Source organism: Myodes glareolus, chromosome 6 (assembly GCF_982192425.1).
Source record: "Myodes glareolus chromosome 6, mMyoGla1.1, whole genome shotgun sequence".
Classification (NCBI taxonomy): Eukaryota; Metazoa; Chordata; class Mammalia; order Rodentia; family Cricetidae; genus Myodes; species Myodes glareolus.
The window spans coordinates 15,567,332-15,583,796 of record NC_142031.1 but is presented as its reverse complement, the minus strand read 5'-3'; the positions used below and the strand labels follow the sequence as shown (position 1 = coordinate 15,583,796).

Genomic DNA, 16,465 nt, shown 5'->3' with positions numbered 1-16,465 from the left:
TGTCTGGAATCAAGTCTGTACTTGAGTTGTTGTGTTAGGGCCCTGTCTGAGGAGCAGAGTCTCAGCACATCCTCCCTGCCCCGACAGAGAATACCCTTGTTCTCAGGGAGAGCTGGCAGTGGGGCCTCTGCTCAGTGCAGCCAAGAGCCATATGGAAAGTCAGATGGGCGAATCCTGCCGATGGGGCACCAGCCACCATGGAAAAGGGCAGGGATGAAATGCCTGGTGAAAAATGCCACGCTCGGCCTGGCACCATCCCTCATAGTTACATAGAAATGCAACATCTCAGTGAAGACTGGAAGGAACTTTGGAAAAATCGGATTTGTGGGAAATGCCGATTTATGGTATTGTGGGCTAATTTTTAAATTTCCTTTTTTTTTTTTCGTGATCTTGAAAAAGTTTTTAATACAGGGAGGGGAAGCCCACAAAGAGGTCACTCTTGGGCTTACTTTTTTTACGTCCTTCAGTTCCAGAGTTTTGAAACTCTAGACCCTGTCTGTGTGGCCCTTAGGGGAAGCCGAGGATACCTGAGAGAAACTGCCCGGAGCAGACCCAAGCTTCAGGCTGGAGTGCTGGGGTTGGGGCAGCCCCTCCCACCTTATAAATGCTGTTGTTTTCTGTCAGAACAGAGAACACAAAGGGTAGGTCCTAGGGGATCCGCCTTAGGTCATCTGGTGCTATTGAACGGGTCACTGGCTAGCGCTGAGAAAAGCTTTCAAGGCACCGACACTTCTGTGATACCAGTCAAGACAGCCTGAGCCAGCACCCGGAAGAGTGGGCCCCTGACAGGAGCAGCACTGCAGCGGGAGTGCAGCTTTCCAAGCTATGGGTGGGTGAAAGATGGGCCTGGCTGGGACTTTGGGCCTGTGCTCTGCAGGGCCAAGTGGGCAGAGCAGAAAGGAAGCCTCCAACAGCCCTAGCTTAAGAGCAGCCTCAATCTTTAGAGACGCTTTTTGCTTTTGCTCTGGGCTGTACCTCCTTCCTCGGCTCGCAGCTGAGGCCACAGAACATGAGAACAGTCAGAAAATCTTGCTACCACGAAGCCTTATCCAGCAGGGTTGGCCCAGAGGTGACCAACCAATCTTTGCGCATTCCAGAACATTCCAGATTGGCTTGGTTTGTGCCTCAAAGCACAGTACTTTGTTTCCCTCATGTTCAGAGACAGAGGGGCATTTGTAGACAGTTTCTGAACAAGAGAAAGAATGAATGTCTTAGAGTGGAATCCAAGAACCCCTTGTTAGCCGTTATCCTGGATTCCCTGAGCACTGGTCTCACAGGTGCCCATCTGTGCCCGTGAGTGGCATGTGCTCTGCCCAGCGTTTGGACACATAACTGACCAGTACAGACGTTTACTGGGCAGACATGCCATGTCCCACTCCGTCTGGTGGGAGACAGGACCAGAAATTCAGTTTGATCTCCTTCACAGTAGAGGCACAGGAAGTGGCTCTATCACCGTGTGTGTGTGTGTGTGTGTGTGTGTGTGTGTGTGTGTGTGTGTGTGTGTGTGTGTGTTGGGAGGTGGGTGTTGGGGACAAGGATACAGGAACAGAATGGAACCTTGTCAGGGGATTAGGAGTGAAAGGTAGATGAGCCATGACGCCTGTACTATGTGGATGTGGGGGAAGACTGGTGTCCTTGACAGGAAGGGAACTCTGGCTTCCTCTTCTCAGTTACACTCTGGTATGTATCTTATTGGGGGGGATTGTTGGTTTGAAATAGTTTTAGAGTCAAGGTCAAATTGCAGAAACAGACTGGGCAGCACATGGGTGGCAGAGGCAGGCAGATCTCTGTGAGTTTGAGGCCAGCCTGGTCTACAGAGAAACCCTGTCTGGGTTGGGAAGTAGAGGTGGGATTGTAGAAACAATGTAGCCGGCCCACCCTCAGTGCCTAGTGATGTCAGTCCTTGAATGCCCAAGGCCTTCATATAAAATGACAGAGTAATTACACAGGACCTACACACCTCCTCCCATGTCTTCTGAGTCATTTTAGATTGCTTCTGATACCCTTTGTTGCTGTGGGACAGAGCCTTGCTCTGTAGCTTTGGCTGACCTGGAAATCAATGTATAGCCTGGACTCAGACTGCTGCTTATCTTGCCTTGACTTCTCAAGTGCTGGGATGCCAGGCATGTGCGCCCACACCTCAGACATGTGCGCCCACACCACGGGCATGTGCGCCCACACCACAGGCATGTGCGCCCACACCTCAGACATGAGCGCCCACACCACAGGCATGTGCGCCCACACCTCAGACATGTGCGCCCACACCACGGGCATGTGCGCCCACACCTCAGACATGTGCGCCCACACCTCAGACATGAGCGCCCACACCACAGGCATGTGCGCCCACACCACGGGCATGTGCGCCCACACCTCGGGCATGTGTGCCCACACCACGGACATGTGCGCCCACACCACGGGCATGTGCGCCCGCACCTCAGACATCAGTGCCCACACCTCAGACATGTGTGCCCACACCACGGGCATGTGCGCCCACACCTCAGACATGAGCACCCACACCACAGGCATGTGCGCCCACACCTCAGACATGAGCACCCACACCACAGGCATGTGCGCCCACACCTCAGACATGAGCGCCCACACCACGGGCATGTGCGCCCACACCTCAGACATGAGCACCCACACCATGGGCATGTGCGCCCACACCTCAGACATGAGCGCCCACACCACGGGCATGTGCGCCCACACCTCAGACATGAGCGCCCACACCATGGGCACGTGCACCCACACCACGGGCATGTGCGCCCACACCTCGGGCATGTGCGCCCACACCTCGGACATGTGCGCCCGCACCTCAGACATCAGTGCCCACACCTCAGACATGTGTGCCCACACCACGGGCATGTGCGCCCACACCTCAGACATGAGCATCCACACCACGGGCATGTGCGCCCACACCTCAGACATGAGCGCCCACACCTCAGACATGTGCGCCCACACCTCAGACATGAGCACCCACACCATGGGCATGTGTGCCCACACCGCCGAGATTCCTGAGAGAGCGAAAACTCCAGTGCTGAGTTACCAACAGTTGCACTGTCCTTAGAGAATCAGAAGGCGAGAAAGTCAGTGCATGTTTGGTGCACATGCCTTTTCATTTTTTAACCAGAGCCTAAGGAGGGGTTTTATGTATGGAGCTGATTCCCCAAAGAATTCCTGTGTTTTCTCCTCCTCATTCTCTAACATATAGCTTCTTTTTTAAATATACAACAACTTTATTATGACCTAAAGCACACTTGTTAACTTTGGATATATTTCATTTTACTATCAAAAGCAATAATTTTCACACCAGTAACCCTAGTACTGAGGGGACCAAGGCAGGAGTGTGAGTTCAAGGACAGGCAGGCCTGGGCCTGGTAATGAGAGCCAGAAACCACCCCTCCTCACCCCAGATAATCATTTGTTGGGTGTCCACTTACCTTGTTTCCCCCTTTAATGTCCTGGTATTGTTCCTGCATCCCAGATTTGCACAGTAGGCCTCTAATACCCTCCTTAGCGTATTGTCCCTGACTGCATGAGTCGTAGGCAGAGCCAATCAAAGGGCTGCTGACACCAGCCCATGTCTGCCTGAGAGTCACCATGCACCATGGTGCCAGCCCCCTGACCCCTGAGGTTAGAGAGGCATTGGCCTTTGTGATGAGTAAAAAATACTGGCCACAAGATGTGATTACCTGGTGTTGCGTTGGTTGGTTATCGGTAGAGTGTGAGGTCACAGCAGCTGGGCTCACAGGTCTCAGCAGCCGTCCATGTGTCACCCACCCTTAGACTTGGGACCCTAGTGGAATGGCTGGTTCATTCTTCCCCCTCCTCGGTTTCATCTGATCTGTGGGTTCTCAGTGTTGACTTGGACCTGAGTAGAAAGGGCAACCCTCATTTCTGTCGGCTTCTTTAACAAATCACTCTGAGAAAACAGCGTGATTGATTGCTGGTAGATGTGGGGATGTGGGGCAGGCTTGTCAACCTTCATGAAAGACAGAGATGCTACATGAAGTGACAGTTGATTGCAAAAGCAATATTTTCCAGTAATGGCCGAGTCTACTGTGAGGGGCACATACTGTGCTGGATCTTGTACTGGGGGGAAGCTGATGCCCAGAGAAGTTCAGTGAGCTTGCCAGAAGCACAAAGCTCAAACTCAGAGACTGGTCTTCCATCTTCTTGGCATCTAAGGCCTTGCTTTTCTGCCTCTGCAGCCATGGGAAGGCCAGGGTATGTCAAAAGGTCAACCCTGGCACCTTGCATGGATGGTCCTTAATCCTAGACAGGTGTCTCGGGCGTCATCTAAGCACACCATTACTGACAGCGGTCCATGGGCATTGTCGCTTGCAGGTATTTTGAAGGTGGCGTCTCATCTGTCTACCTCTGGGATCTGGATCACGGCTTCGCTGGAGTGATCCTCATAAAGAAGGCTGGAGACGGGTCAAAGAAGATCAAAGGCTGCTGGGATTCCATCCATGTGGTGGAAGTACAGGTACTGCCCCCTAGTATATGTGCCACACCCTGCGTGGCAGCCCTGATCTCCAGATGCTTTCATAGTGATATGCTAGGATGTGCGACCCCACTAATTCCAAAAAAATGCCCAGAGCCATTTGGATGAAGATAAGTCAGGGGAATGGTACTTACCGATGCTGGGACTCCCGAGTGCTTAAGGCATGATTACAGATCTGCCCTATAAAAACCATAGGGATTTTATAAGGGAGGAATGGCCTTGGCATGGGGGTAGGGCATGGCTTTCTCCTCAGCTGCGATTCACCCAGGCTGTGCTCTCCATCTTCTCCCCCAGGAGAAGTCCAGCGGCCGTACCGCACATTACAAGTTGACCTCCACGGTGATGCTGTGGCTGCAAACCAACAAATCCGGCTCAGGCACCATGAACCTGGGAGGCAGCCTGACCAGACAGGTAGAACTTGTGTTCCCGCCTCTTGCCAATGCCCACTGGTCCTAGAACAAATGAGCTCTTGGCCCAGGTTAGGGGATGTGCATGGCCAGCTGCCCACCCACCAGCTAACGGGGACTTCTAGTTGTGCCTTCTGTCCTCTAAGCTGCGTGTGGCTACACACCAGCTGCTTCCCAGCCAGCTGCTTGGTGTAGTAGGGACTGAGTGATTGCTGCTTGTCATCTACCAGGGCTTGGTGTCGTCTGTGCTCACGTTTTGCTGGGTTTGCCAGCAGTCAGACTGGACTCCACGTGAGCTGCTTCTTGCAGTTCAGTCCTAGCTGCCTGCTCCCCAGCCTGGTCTGAGTCCCGCGTGTTGGATGTGGAGGATTCTGGGTGAGGAACTCTTCAGTTCTGTACACAGATTTGCCAAGTTCTACCTGTCTATTGCTCCCTGGTCCTGCTAGCAGCCACATTCCATAATGTCTCTTCGAGCTGTGAGCAAAACATAGAGCTTGGCCTTCCTGGCGTAACTCTCTCTTAGCATCTACATCAGGAACTACTAGAGGCACCTAAGCAGGTTTCAGACCCTCAGCACTCCATCCAAAGTTTCATGTTTATAACCTTGACACCTTCCGGAGCCTTTACACACCTGTGCATCTTAGGAGAGGGCTTTCTGGCAATAAGCCTCATGCACAGGGAGCACAGAAGAGCAGACTAAGCCCAGCATGGGGCCTCAGGAGCAGAAGTACTCATGAACTCCTGTTCCTGAGCGTCTGGCTTCTGAAGAGCCTCTGCTCCACAAGATTATTACTCTGGGGGCTGGGACGAGGCTCGGTGGGTGAGTACTTCTTGCCTTCTAGAAGACTCACTTCACAGGACCAAAACCATGCAAGACAGTTTTATGTTTGATAGCTCTTAAGAGAAAACCTTTGTAGGAGAGTTTAGATTAGGAACTCTTATGTAGGTTTGCATTCTGCAATCTGCAAGGGCATCTACATGCATTTGAAAAACAGCAGCACAAAGCAGGAGAGCCAGTACCAGCCTGCACATCTTAGAGTCTCCCATGGAAAACGCTCCTCGCCTCTGCTGTGTCAAGGGTTAGCGACTGTAGGGAGCCTACATCCTCAAGACAGACTGTCCCAGGCCCAGCACAGAACCAGGTGCTAGTACCCAGGGCAGAGCCCGTCCTGCTCTGTGGACATGGCCCCTTGATATAGGCGGGCCAGCCAAGTCCTCCAGCAGCCAAGGCCACTGCAGAGGCCTTCTCCCCTCCCCTTCTCCCTGCCACCCAGGGGATGGGTGGGAGCTCCTAAGTCCATCCGGAGGCTGTTTCCTGCCTTCCTTGCTGCTGGAAACTGTCTATAATTACACCTGGTGTACAGTGACCTGCACAAATATTTAATCCTCCGTCTTCCTGATAGTTTAAATCAGGGCCGTCCACCCATGGCCAGCGTCTGGCCCTGCCATACTCAGTAGCCTTGCCAAGCCAAACTCAGCCTGGTGAGTGGCTGTTCTCGGCACACCTTGTCCACATCGCCTCTGCTGCCTTGTGCTCTTGGGACTTTACTGAGGAAATCCGTGCTTCTGTCATCATCCTGAGGGCCAGAGCCATAACTCATCCACCATGCATCAAAGCCGAGGCTCTGCTACAGTACAAGTAACTTACAAAGCGAGGAAACTGAGCCATCGGGGTAGAGCAGTGCATGGGAGCAAAGCCAAGCGGGCCAGGTAGGGCTGAGAGCTGGGAAAGTGTCTGTGGTCGCCTTGAACATACAGACAGCAAGTAGACACGGCTGCCTGGCCATCTCCTTGAACTACATTCTAGCCAGTTGCCATTCCCATTTAACAGGTGAGGAAACTGAGGCCCATGCTATTAAATAATTGACTAGAACAAGTGGCAGAGCCTGGATTTAAGCCCACATATGTCTAGCACAATATCCTTCCTCCCACACACTTTGAGTCAGGGCTCGGATGACCTCCAGTTGTGAGTGGCAGGGTAAGAGGGTGGGCCCACGGCCCACCCCCCACATTGACTGCACAGTTTTGGTCACTTACACCCACTGCACATGTCAGGAAGGGGCCCCTTGGTTGGAGGAGCTGTCTCGCCAGGCACTTACCTTGCATGCCATGCTGTCCAGCTGTCAGGAGACTCCTCATCAGGGATGAGCAAGTCCCCATTTTGCCAGTGTAGCTCTTCCCCAGCAGCCTGACCCCAGGTACTTCCCTAGGTCCCAAGTTTCCCAGACCCCATGTACAGGAAGGCCAGGGGCTATTTCCTCGGGGGTCCCCTCCCGGCAGTAGTTGAGGTTTGCTTCTTGTCCTCTTCTCCTTATAGCTTCTGGGGATACATCGAGGGAGTTGAGAACCCCTCTTGGTGCCACCTGTCACTGTGATAAATGGCCCCAGCTGCTTGTCTCAGCTTTTCAGGGTACCCTGCTGGGAGCTCTGCCTCATCCTTCACTGTGTCCTTTTGTTGCCTCCACTCAGAGCTGTCTCTTGGGAACATCAGTTAGATGGGAAAGTCTTTCTGCAAACCCTGCATCTGTGGGGCGGTGGGCACAGCCCTGCTGGACACTCACTACAGCAGCATCGCGTCCTCCTGCCACAGCATAGGCCCCGTCTGTGGGTGGTGGCAGAGGTGCCCCTTGGCAGGCTGCCACTGAGGCCCCGGCTGGAAGGCCAGGGAACAAGTGAGAAAGTGCTGCTTGCCAAGCCCTAGATCGGAAAGGGAAGCTGCTCGGAGAGGTCACTTTGCTGTGTGACAGCAGAGACGTGGGAATGAGGCGGACCATAAATCTCCGGAAAGAGATCCAAGGACTTCCATCCGGGTCAGGGCTCTGCAGATGTTCGCTTCATTTTCTTTTCAGATTCTAAATATTTAGACAGGAAGGTGGAATATTGTGTTGAGTGGGGAGATTGGTCCTTTGCAAGCAGACCTCCCTGCTCATGAGCCACAGGGTCCAGTAAGAACCCAGCCGCCAGCAGCCGCTGCCTGTGGACCCTGGCAGGAACGGCCTCCCTGACCTGGGAGTTAGAGCAGGCAAGGTATTTGTATAAGAAGACAAAGCCCATGGCCTTTCCTTGTAGGTGTTGGAGGGAACGAAGGGTAGCACAGACAACAGTGGGCTCTGGACCATGAGGTGGCCTGGACGGTGCCATTTGAGTGGCACAAAGTCTAGAAGCAGTTGAGTGTTTTTCAAATGACCTGGTACATAGTAAGCCAGAAGGAGAGCCTGGTCTGGCTATGGCAGGGGAAGAGACGAGGGGCCAGGGTGCTTGGTTTCCACAAGGCCAATGAGGTTGGAAGAGATCCATCTCATAACTTCTGAATCTTGGGTTGTGGGTTTTCCTTGCCTTTTTTGGTAAGCATTATACAAAATCCAAAATCCACCCACCAGAGAGGTCACCTCAAAGAAAGCTGCCTTCAGAATCCTCCATAACTTGGTCGAGGCTATAGCTCTGTCACCTCACAGCCGTATGACCAGACAGATCCTTTCACTTTTCATCAGCTGTGGGGTTGATGGTGTCTGTTGAAAGCCTGTACTACTCTGACCAACCCCTGATTTCCACCCAGGAAGGAATAGCTAATTCTGCAGATCCCGTGCATCTTTCAGAAGAGTGGCTGCTAACTCAAAAGTCAGACAGTCCTCCCCTCCTCTCCCGCTTGGTGGCAGGTTTGATCCTAGCTGGACACAGCCTCATGTCTATGGCACAAGCTGGGCACAAGCCATGGGGCCCTGGGATGGGACTTCCTTAACAAACAGTGTGTGCTGCTAGGCATACCCTGGAACTGTGTATATGGTCTTTCCCTCAGCATACAGTAACGGCAAGGGCGTGGAGGCGCAGGCACAACAAGCCCTTTGCTCCTAGAGCGTGAGCTTGAGGCAGACACCGTGCTGCGGGATGGCCTCCTTGAACAAACTAGAAGAGATACTCTGTGCCAGTGGACACACCACCCACCCCGCCTGAGGACAGCAGCCACCAGATCCAAGCACACTTGTGTCTTCCCCATCTTAGCTGCAGAGAGGGGGAAAGGGTCTCACTGGGGACAGGCAAGCTAGGCCCTGACTCCAGACTCGGTTGGAACCACCTTGTGGAACATCTGTGCCGCCACAGAACATAAAAATGTTTTCCTTCTGGCAGCTTCTTTTATGAGGGTGTAATAATATATGCATTACAAAAATAGTTCTGTTCCTGGTGGGTCAGCATTGCCAGCAAGCTGACCCCAGCCAGGTGTGGAGAGGAGGGAGGCAGTGGGGGCAGGCAAGGGGGCTATGGAAACTGCCTGCATGTGCCAGGATCTTGAGTTTAGAGGCCCCCTGTGTGCTGCTGGGGAGTCCTTCTGCCCCACCCCCAACACACACATACACACTATTCCTTTGAGGGTCTGGTGGTTTCAGCCTTTCTCTGCTGGAAGGTGGCTCTTGATTTGAAGTAAAAAAAAAAAAAAAGGAGACAAGGCATTGATTTGCTCTCTTGCCTAGCAGCGAGTGCCCTTCACCCCGGGTGCTGTGCTCACCCTGGGCTGCCAGCACTCACTGAGATGGCCCGTGAGAGACCACAAAGCCCTCACCTCTTAACTCTGGCAGGGTGGAGGCAAGAATTTCCCTCTGCATAGAGCAGGGGGCTGAGCGAGACTAGAATGGTACAGTTGGCTGGATCAGAATCGCCCACAGAGCAGCCCTGAGCAGTCCGGAGGCTGGACACAGCAGCCATTTTCATGTGGGATGTTGGTTTCTAAACACTCCTTTTAGAAATGGGGGGCAGGCCCTGCCCTTTAGGTATCTCCCCAGCTCCGTTTAACACGCACACTAACCAGTTGTCCTAGCAGCAGGCTTTTGCTTGGGGGAGATCATGTTTCTCTGGTATCGTGAAGTGCTGACCACACCTGAAGTGGGCCCATGGCCATCACTGCCATCACGAGCATTATCACTACTTCAGAGACAGTTTTGTCTAAGGAGCAAGACCCTGGGACCCCTTGCCAAAGAGTGCCCAGGAAATTTCAGGGCCTAGAGTAAGGGACCAAGGCACGGATGACTAGCAGCTCCCCATCACCACCATTTTTGGGCAAACCCCTTGCTAGGACCAGACCTCTGTTCTGGAAGGTCCTTGGGTCCAGATTATTACCTCAGGCTGGACTCTTGCCTTGCAGCACTCTACCAAATGACCACCCCCTTCTTTCTCCTTGGTAGTCTGGAGCATATGCCTATTGGGGAGACCCATGGGACCCACCTCTGCCAACAGTGTGCGCTCCTCACTTTTACCCACCTGCCAACAGCTGTGTGCGCCCCACTTTTACCCATCTATGCCATACACGGTGAGAGTTCACCTCACTCTGCCAGATTGCAGGCAGGCTCAGCCCTGCTGGCATCCTGGGGTCCCGCCCACACACTCTAGCTTTTCTATCTCTCTTGTCCTAGGTTCTGCCACTCCTTGGCCTCTCTCAGTAGCCCATGTCTCATCCAGGAGGAGAGAGCTGGAGTCACAGACAGTTACATACCACTGTGTGGGGGCTGGGAATTGAATCAGGTCTCCTGGGGAGTAGCCGGTGCTCTAACCACTGAGCCGTCTCTCCAGCCCGTGTTGAGCTCATATATACTTGAGTCTCCTGGCACCCTGTGAGACAGAAGATAGGCTGTTCTCCTTTACACGGTTGTTCCCTTGTCAGGGAGGTAAAGCTTACAATGGGAGAACCGGAAGCCAACGGCAGAGGCTCACACCCCTCTGCCGTTGCCTCCCTTCATGCACTCAGAGCTGGCTGCTGTCCCCCATCCTTTGTAAACCAGGAACCCACCATTTCCCTGCATGGCTCCTGGCCTTGACACGGTAGCAAGAAGGGGGTTCCTCCACAACTGCACACATGGTTATGGGCATGGCACTGAATTCTGCTGACCCCAGAGTCTTTGCTGGCAAGGCTGTGAGTCCCCATGGCTGCCATGGCTCTGCTGGTCGAGGTGTGACAGTGTTGTGACACAGGGAAGCTTCCAGTCCAACACCAGGCCTCACTCACATCTGGGTAGCAGCCTGGACCTGTGCCTGCCAGGAGTGACGTGACCCAGAGTGTGGTCCAGGGTGACCTATCCCTTGTGGCCCTTTGCCCTCACTACTGTACCCCTAGGAGCTAAGTGGGGAATCTGTTCTCAGAGTAGCATCAAGAAACACTGCCATAGAAATAATAGGGCTTCAGAATGTCTGCCGACTGGGCTGTTTGCAACCACAAACTTCAGTCATTTGTGCTAGAAAAGCTCCATAGAGCCACCAGGGGGCAGAGGACTGTGATGTGCAGGGACAGCCACCAGGGGGCAGAGAACTGAAGTGCATGGGCAGCCGTAAGTTGAGGGCAGCCTGGAGCTGCAGCTTCTTCTGACTAAACGTTGGTGTCTTTGCAGATGGAGAAAGATGAAACCGTGAGTGACTCTTCTCCACACATAGCCAACATTGGGCGCCTGGTGGAGGTGAGTGGCCTCAGGCTCACCTGGTCCTGGTACAGCATAGACCAGCGTGCTTCTCTGCAGCCTCCGTCTCTGCTGCAGCTGGTCCTGCCCGGGTTTTCTGAGCTTTCTTCTGACTTGGATACAAGCAGAGCTCGGCTCCAAGCCTACCCACCCCAGTGTCCCTGCTCGGTCTCTGGCCCTGGGAAGTATCAAGTCCTGTTTCCCCTGATCACTGGGTGTGAACAGTGATCAGAACTTGGGGTGGAAACAGATCCCTGGAACACCAGGGCCCTTGGAGCAGCTTCACTCGTGGCCGCCACAGCCTGGCCTGTCACCACGTCTCGTTTGGAAGGGAGGTTGTTTGGAATGGAGACGTGTTCTCTGGTTTCACAGAACTGTTCACAGAGTTGGTGGCCAGGCAGTGTGCTGGTAATGTGGTTTAGACCCGCGCCCAGCAGTGGTCAGAATTGGCCATCAGTCCCTAGATGTTGGCTTCCTCAATGCTGAAGGACAAGAAAGACCCAAAACACAAATTATAGGTGGGGTTCTGGCAGCCTGGCTAGCCTCTCAGCACTAGGGAGCAGCCTCATACCTCCCTCCTGTGGCCACAGAGGGGACTGCAGGGTTGGTGGTGGCAGGTGGATGTGGGCCTCAGGGTTCCTTTTGCCATCTCTGCTGACTTACCTCCCTTCCCAGGACATGGAAAATAAAATCAGAAGTACACTGAATGAGATCTACTTTGGAAAAACAAAGGATATCGTCAATGGGCTGAGGTAATGTACCAAAACTCTGAAGCGTTGGGGCCACACATGGGACTTACGTCCTGTCTACTTAGTGGTCTGTGGCCTTGGGCCTCCCAGTTCCTCATCACAAGATGCGGTCAGGGATTGCTTTCAGTTTGAAAGACTCAGAAGCTGGTCCAGCACTTTCTGTGACCTCTACCAGCTCTGTCCACTGGACTTGTTCACCTCAGCAACCTTTGGTGCCTTCACCTTAGATCTCGGCACTGGCCCCTAGAGACTGCACTCGGCCTCTTTGGCATTGGGGCCTGGCAGCCACACACAGATCCCAAGACGCCGAAGACAGCTGAGCAACCTGGCATGGCATTTCCTTTGAGGGACCCAGCACTGTCTCGGGCTCTGGGTTCTGCAGAAGCAGGCAGGACGCACTGTGGCCTCTGGCTCTGGTGTAGTACAGTGCGAGGCAGAGCCCAGTGGGGATGGGGCGGTGACTGAGGAGGGAGCGAAGCAGAGAGCACTGGCCTTGGAGTCACAGGGTCCTTCCCACACCTTTCTCAGAGGCCCTGTCCTGTGTGGGAGGCAGAGCGCCAGCAGGGTTAGGAGAGCTGATAACAACCGGGAAGGGCACTACAGCTCAGCTCTGCTGTGAGTTCGTGGGTTCTGCTGTGCCCTTGGGGCCCAGTCTTCCAGTGCCCTTCCCTGGCCCAGGTTTCATATTGCAGGCCAGACAAAGTTTGTGAGCTTGTCCAGCAGTCTGAGTTAAGTGAGACAGTAGCCCCTGTTGATCCCCAGTGGACCTGACACTTGGGGGCTGTGGTACCAAATGTACCGTTTATACTCTCCTGCCTGGACAGCCTCCACCATTCCCAGTAATGACAGGGAAACACGGAAAATCTGAGCCTGTGTGGAGGCTGGTGTGAACCCCTAAAGACCGAGGCCTCTGCCAACTTAGACTTCTGTGGTTGAGACACACACTCAGCCCCAGGGCCGAGGCAGCCTTCTCCTGCCTTGCCTTTGCCCGTGACTGCTGGCCTCTTGTTCTGCATTGCTGTTGCTCTCTTGCTACGGCTTCATCCTCTCCGAACACTGTCTGTAGATCTCTTGACGCTATCCCTGACAACCGCAAGTTTAAGCAGCTGCAGAGGGAGCTTTCTCACGTGCTGACCCAGCGCCAGGCCTACATCCAGCCCGATAATTGAGCCGACCCAGGTACCTGCCTGAAGGGCGTGAGGCTTCCCCACTGAACAGGACTCACCAACCTGCCAAGACCCTGCCACTAACCTGTGTCCACTCACAGCTGGTGGGGAGCCACATTAACGCATAGCTCAGCCACATAGTGTGGACACGCGTGTGCGGTGTGTGTGCTTCGCACTTTGAGCAAAGGCCAGGTTTGGGCTTTTTGCTCCTGACAAAGCTCAGTCTTTGGCACTACCGTGGCCTCTCCAGCAGATGGCACTGTGTGCACACATCCCACTGGCTAAGGAGCAGGGTCTCTGTGTCTTGCCTTCTGCCAGCTCACACACCTCTTGTCTGACAGAAATACAGCCGATTTCTCCTGCCTGCTCGCCTACCAAGGATCCCACAAGCTACATTTCAGGGCCCCTTGGGCTGTTGACTCAGAAAGCATGGTCTCCCTCTGAGTCCCTCTGAGTGATGGAACACTCCCTAAGCCAGGCCAGCACCCCTCCAGACTGGCCACCGCTGGGCACTCTGTACCCATGCTGTGTGTCCCCACAGCCTCCCTTAATGAGCTGCAGCTGTCCTCCAGCAGCCATGCTGGTGGAAAGGAAAACAGCCCTGCTTGTTGACAATGGCCAAGAACCATGACTTGGCCTGGGACAAATACAGATGTGCAAACACAGTAAGCATCTCAGAAGGGAGGAAGGTTTTAAAACAAGGCTCCTGGGAAGCTGCAGGCCCCGGGGCTGGACACCAAAGGCCCAGCCCAGACAAGGGCCTGTGGGACTTACCTTGAAGCTCCAAAATGGGGACTCCCCTGCCACTGTGGTCTGGTCCATGTGCTGACTTCAGGTCCAAGGCAGCCATCAGTTCTAGCCTTGGTGGCATCTCCAGACCTCCCATGTCCCAGTTGAAAGCCCTTTTAAGGGATGCTGCCACCGCCACCATTCCCTGGCAAACCAGCTGGAGGTACCCTGAGGGGAGCCCCAGCCCATTAGCCAGATGTGTCCTCCTCCCTGCCCCAACTCAAGCTGTGCCTGAGCCCTCACACTGCTCCTCTCGATGTCACACTAATGTTGGCCTCTGGTGAGAGTTTGGGACCCTAAACACCCCAGCGGAAGTAAATTGCACCCGAGTAGCAGCAGCTCACACTAATGTCCGGTGGCTTCTTTGCTCCGGTCCTGTCCTCCCCGTCTTGAAGACTCTTCTTGGGTTTTCGTGGGTTGCCGCTCCGGATCCCACTGCATCTCGCCTTCGCCATTTTCAGCACACGAGGGTAGACTTCCTGACAGCGCCTCTCCCAGTGCGCACTCGAGCCACTTGCCAAGCATGCTGCCCTGCTCTTCCACTGCTTCCGAGCTCCCCACGGTTGCTGCAACTAGTCTAGTATGCTCTTAATTAACTGGTGCGCTGGGAAAAGAGCCGCCGTGGGGGGCCTTTCTCCGGCTCTCAGCTTTGTTTCCTGACCTGGGAATTAGGCTTAATGAAGAAGCTCCACCCTGAGATGCTTCTGAGAACTGAGTCTGTGTGAGAAGCACCAGACAAGTTGAGCTCTCCCCCAGCCGTAGTTGCTCCGGCTCTGATGAAGAGTGCTTCCCTGCCAACCCAGAATGTGACACCAGGGCCCCTTAGAATGCATGCTTGCAGAGTTTGCTGGGCTGGGTTTGCAGCCAGCAGCATTGATGCAGTCTCTGGCTTGATCCTGGTGGTTCAGCCACGCAGAGGCTGGTTCTTATGTACTTGGTAGGGCAGGGCCAGAGGGAGGGGTCGCTACACTGCTTCTCCAGGGTAAGGAGCCAGCCTAGGCTGTAGGAAGAGGGGGTGGGGCAGATGCTCCAGTAGAAGCCCTCACTGCCCAGTGTCCTCACCTCTCAGCCTGGGCAGCAGGTCCAAGGTAGATGACCCAGGCCGCGTGGTTCCTGAAAGCGCCCAACAGCTTGAGGCCTGTACCCTGAACTGTGGACCTAGGGATCTAGTGACCAGGGCACCTACAGCCTGGGTAGAGATGACCTCTGCCCATGATGCCCAGCAAGATACTGCGGTACAGGCCCCCAGCCAGGTCCTCGTCCCACTCTCCAGGGTAGATGGTACAGCCTGGCAGCCCACGGTGGCCCCGGGCTGCACCCCCCTATGTTCCACGGCTGATGTCATCTCTCCTCTCCTGTAGGTCTGTGCAGACGTTTGCAGACAAATCAAAGCAAGAAGCTCTCAAGAACGACCTGGTGGAGGCCTTGAAGAGAAAGCAGCAGTGTTAAACCTCTACTTCACGCTAACCGGGCACGCCATGCACTCATTAGGGTCCTTTCTTAGAAAACTCGTTTTCTGCTCCTTTTCCCTCCTCCTCTCCCTCCCCATGGGTCACGTAACAGTTTGCATCGACCATGCAGCGCCATCGCTCCCCAAGAATAAAGCCCGATAACCACCCTCCTCTGGCTCCAAGGCCCGCTTCCCATGATGTTTCCATAGAGACCGTGTGGTTTTTGTTCGCCTGGGCCCCCGTCTTCCTCCCCTCTCCCATTTATAAGCATATGTACTGTCAGCCACTGCTCCTCCCATCTTTTTGTTACCTTGGTGTAAAAAATGTAAAACAAAAACATTTTATGAACTAACTGGTGTGTGAAAGAGAAGAACTGGAAATCGGATTCCATGTGTATTTGGGAGTTGCTTGGAGTTGGGGGCCGGGGGGACAGCAGACAGCTACGGAGGACGGAGAGATGTCCTCAGCACTGTCCTGCGCAGACGTGCCCACCCAAGGAGACCACAGTGGGGTGGCAGCTGGCGACCAGCTGCACTTCCGGCCAGGTGCTTTCCTGTCAATTTTTATGGAATGCAAAAGGAGTTTTTTGTTTTATTTTGGTTTTTTTTTGTAAAGCTTAAACAAAAAATCTACATCTTCTACTTGAGCCTCCATACTTAAAAAAAAAAGGAAAAAAAGAACAAAAAAATAAATAAAAAGAAACTGGGACACAGTTAGTGCTGGCCTTGTGTTCTTTCTCATCCAGCTGCAGCACACCTGTCCACCTCAGTCCACTTTCACCTTCTCAGGAGCACAGCAGTGGCCTGGGAACCAGCGTGCAGGTTCCTGTCCACATTCCACACTGATAGGAGGTTAAGGTGCTGAGCTCTTCAGAGATTGCCTACCACCTTTCTTATTTAGCTGGTTGCTCCTCCCTTTCCCTGGGTTCTGTGGCTGCCATGTTTGCCACCCCATCTTCTGTG

The 16,465-nt window shown here is 53.9% G+C and overlaps 1 protein-coding gene across 2 annotated transcripts in view; it reads left to right on the top strand.

The window, feature by feature from the left end:
• Positions 1–16,219, top strand: part of Capzb (capping actin protein of muscle Z-line subunit beta) — a 103,064-nt gene extending 86,845 nt beyond the window's left edge. The window contains exons 5-10 of one of the 2 annotated variants that reach the window (XM_048443387.1): positions 4,345–4,486; positions 4,799–4,915; positions 11,283–11,348; positions 12,024–12,100; positions 13,164–13,276; positions 15,414–16,219. In XM_048443387.1, coding sequence (XP_048299344.1) covers positions 4,345–4,486; positions 4,799–4,915; positions 11,283–11,348; positions 12,024–12,100; positions 13,164–13,266 — 505 coding nt within the window. In that variant the 3' untranslated portion in view covers positions 13,267–13,276; positions 15,414–16,219. The remainder of the gene's footprint in view (positions 1–4,344; positions 4,487–4,798; positions 4,916–11,282; positions 11,349–12,023; positions 12,101–13,163; positions 13,277–15,413) is intronic. The other variant, XM_048443388.2, reaches the window with a different exon arrangement.
• Positions 16,220–16,465: the final 246 nt, after the last annotated feature.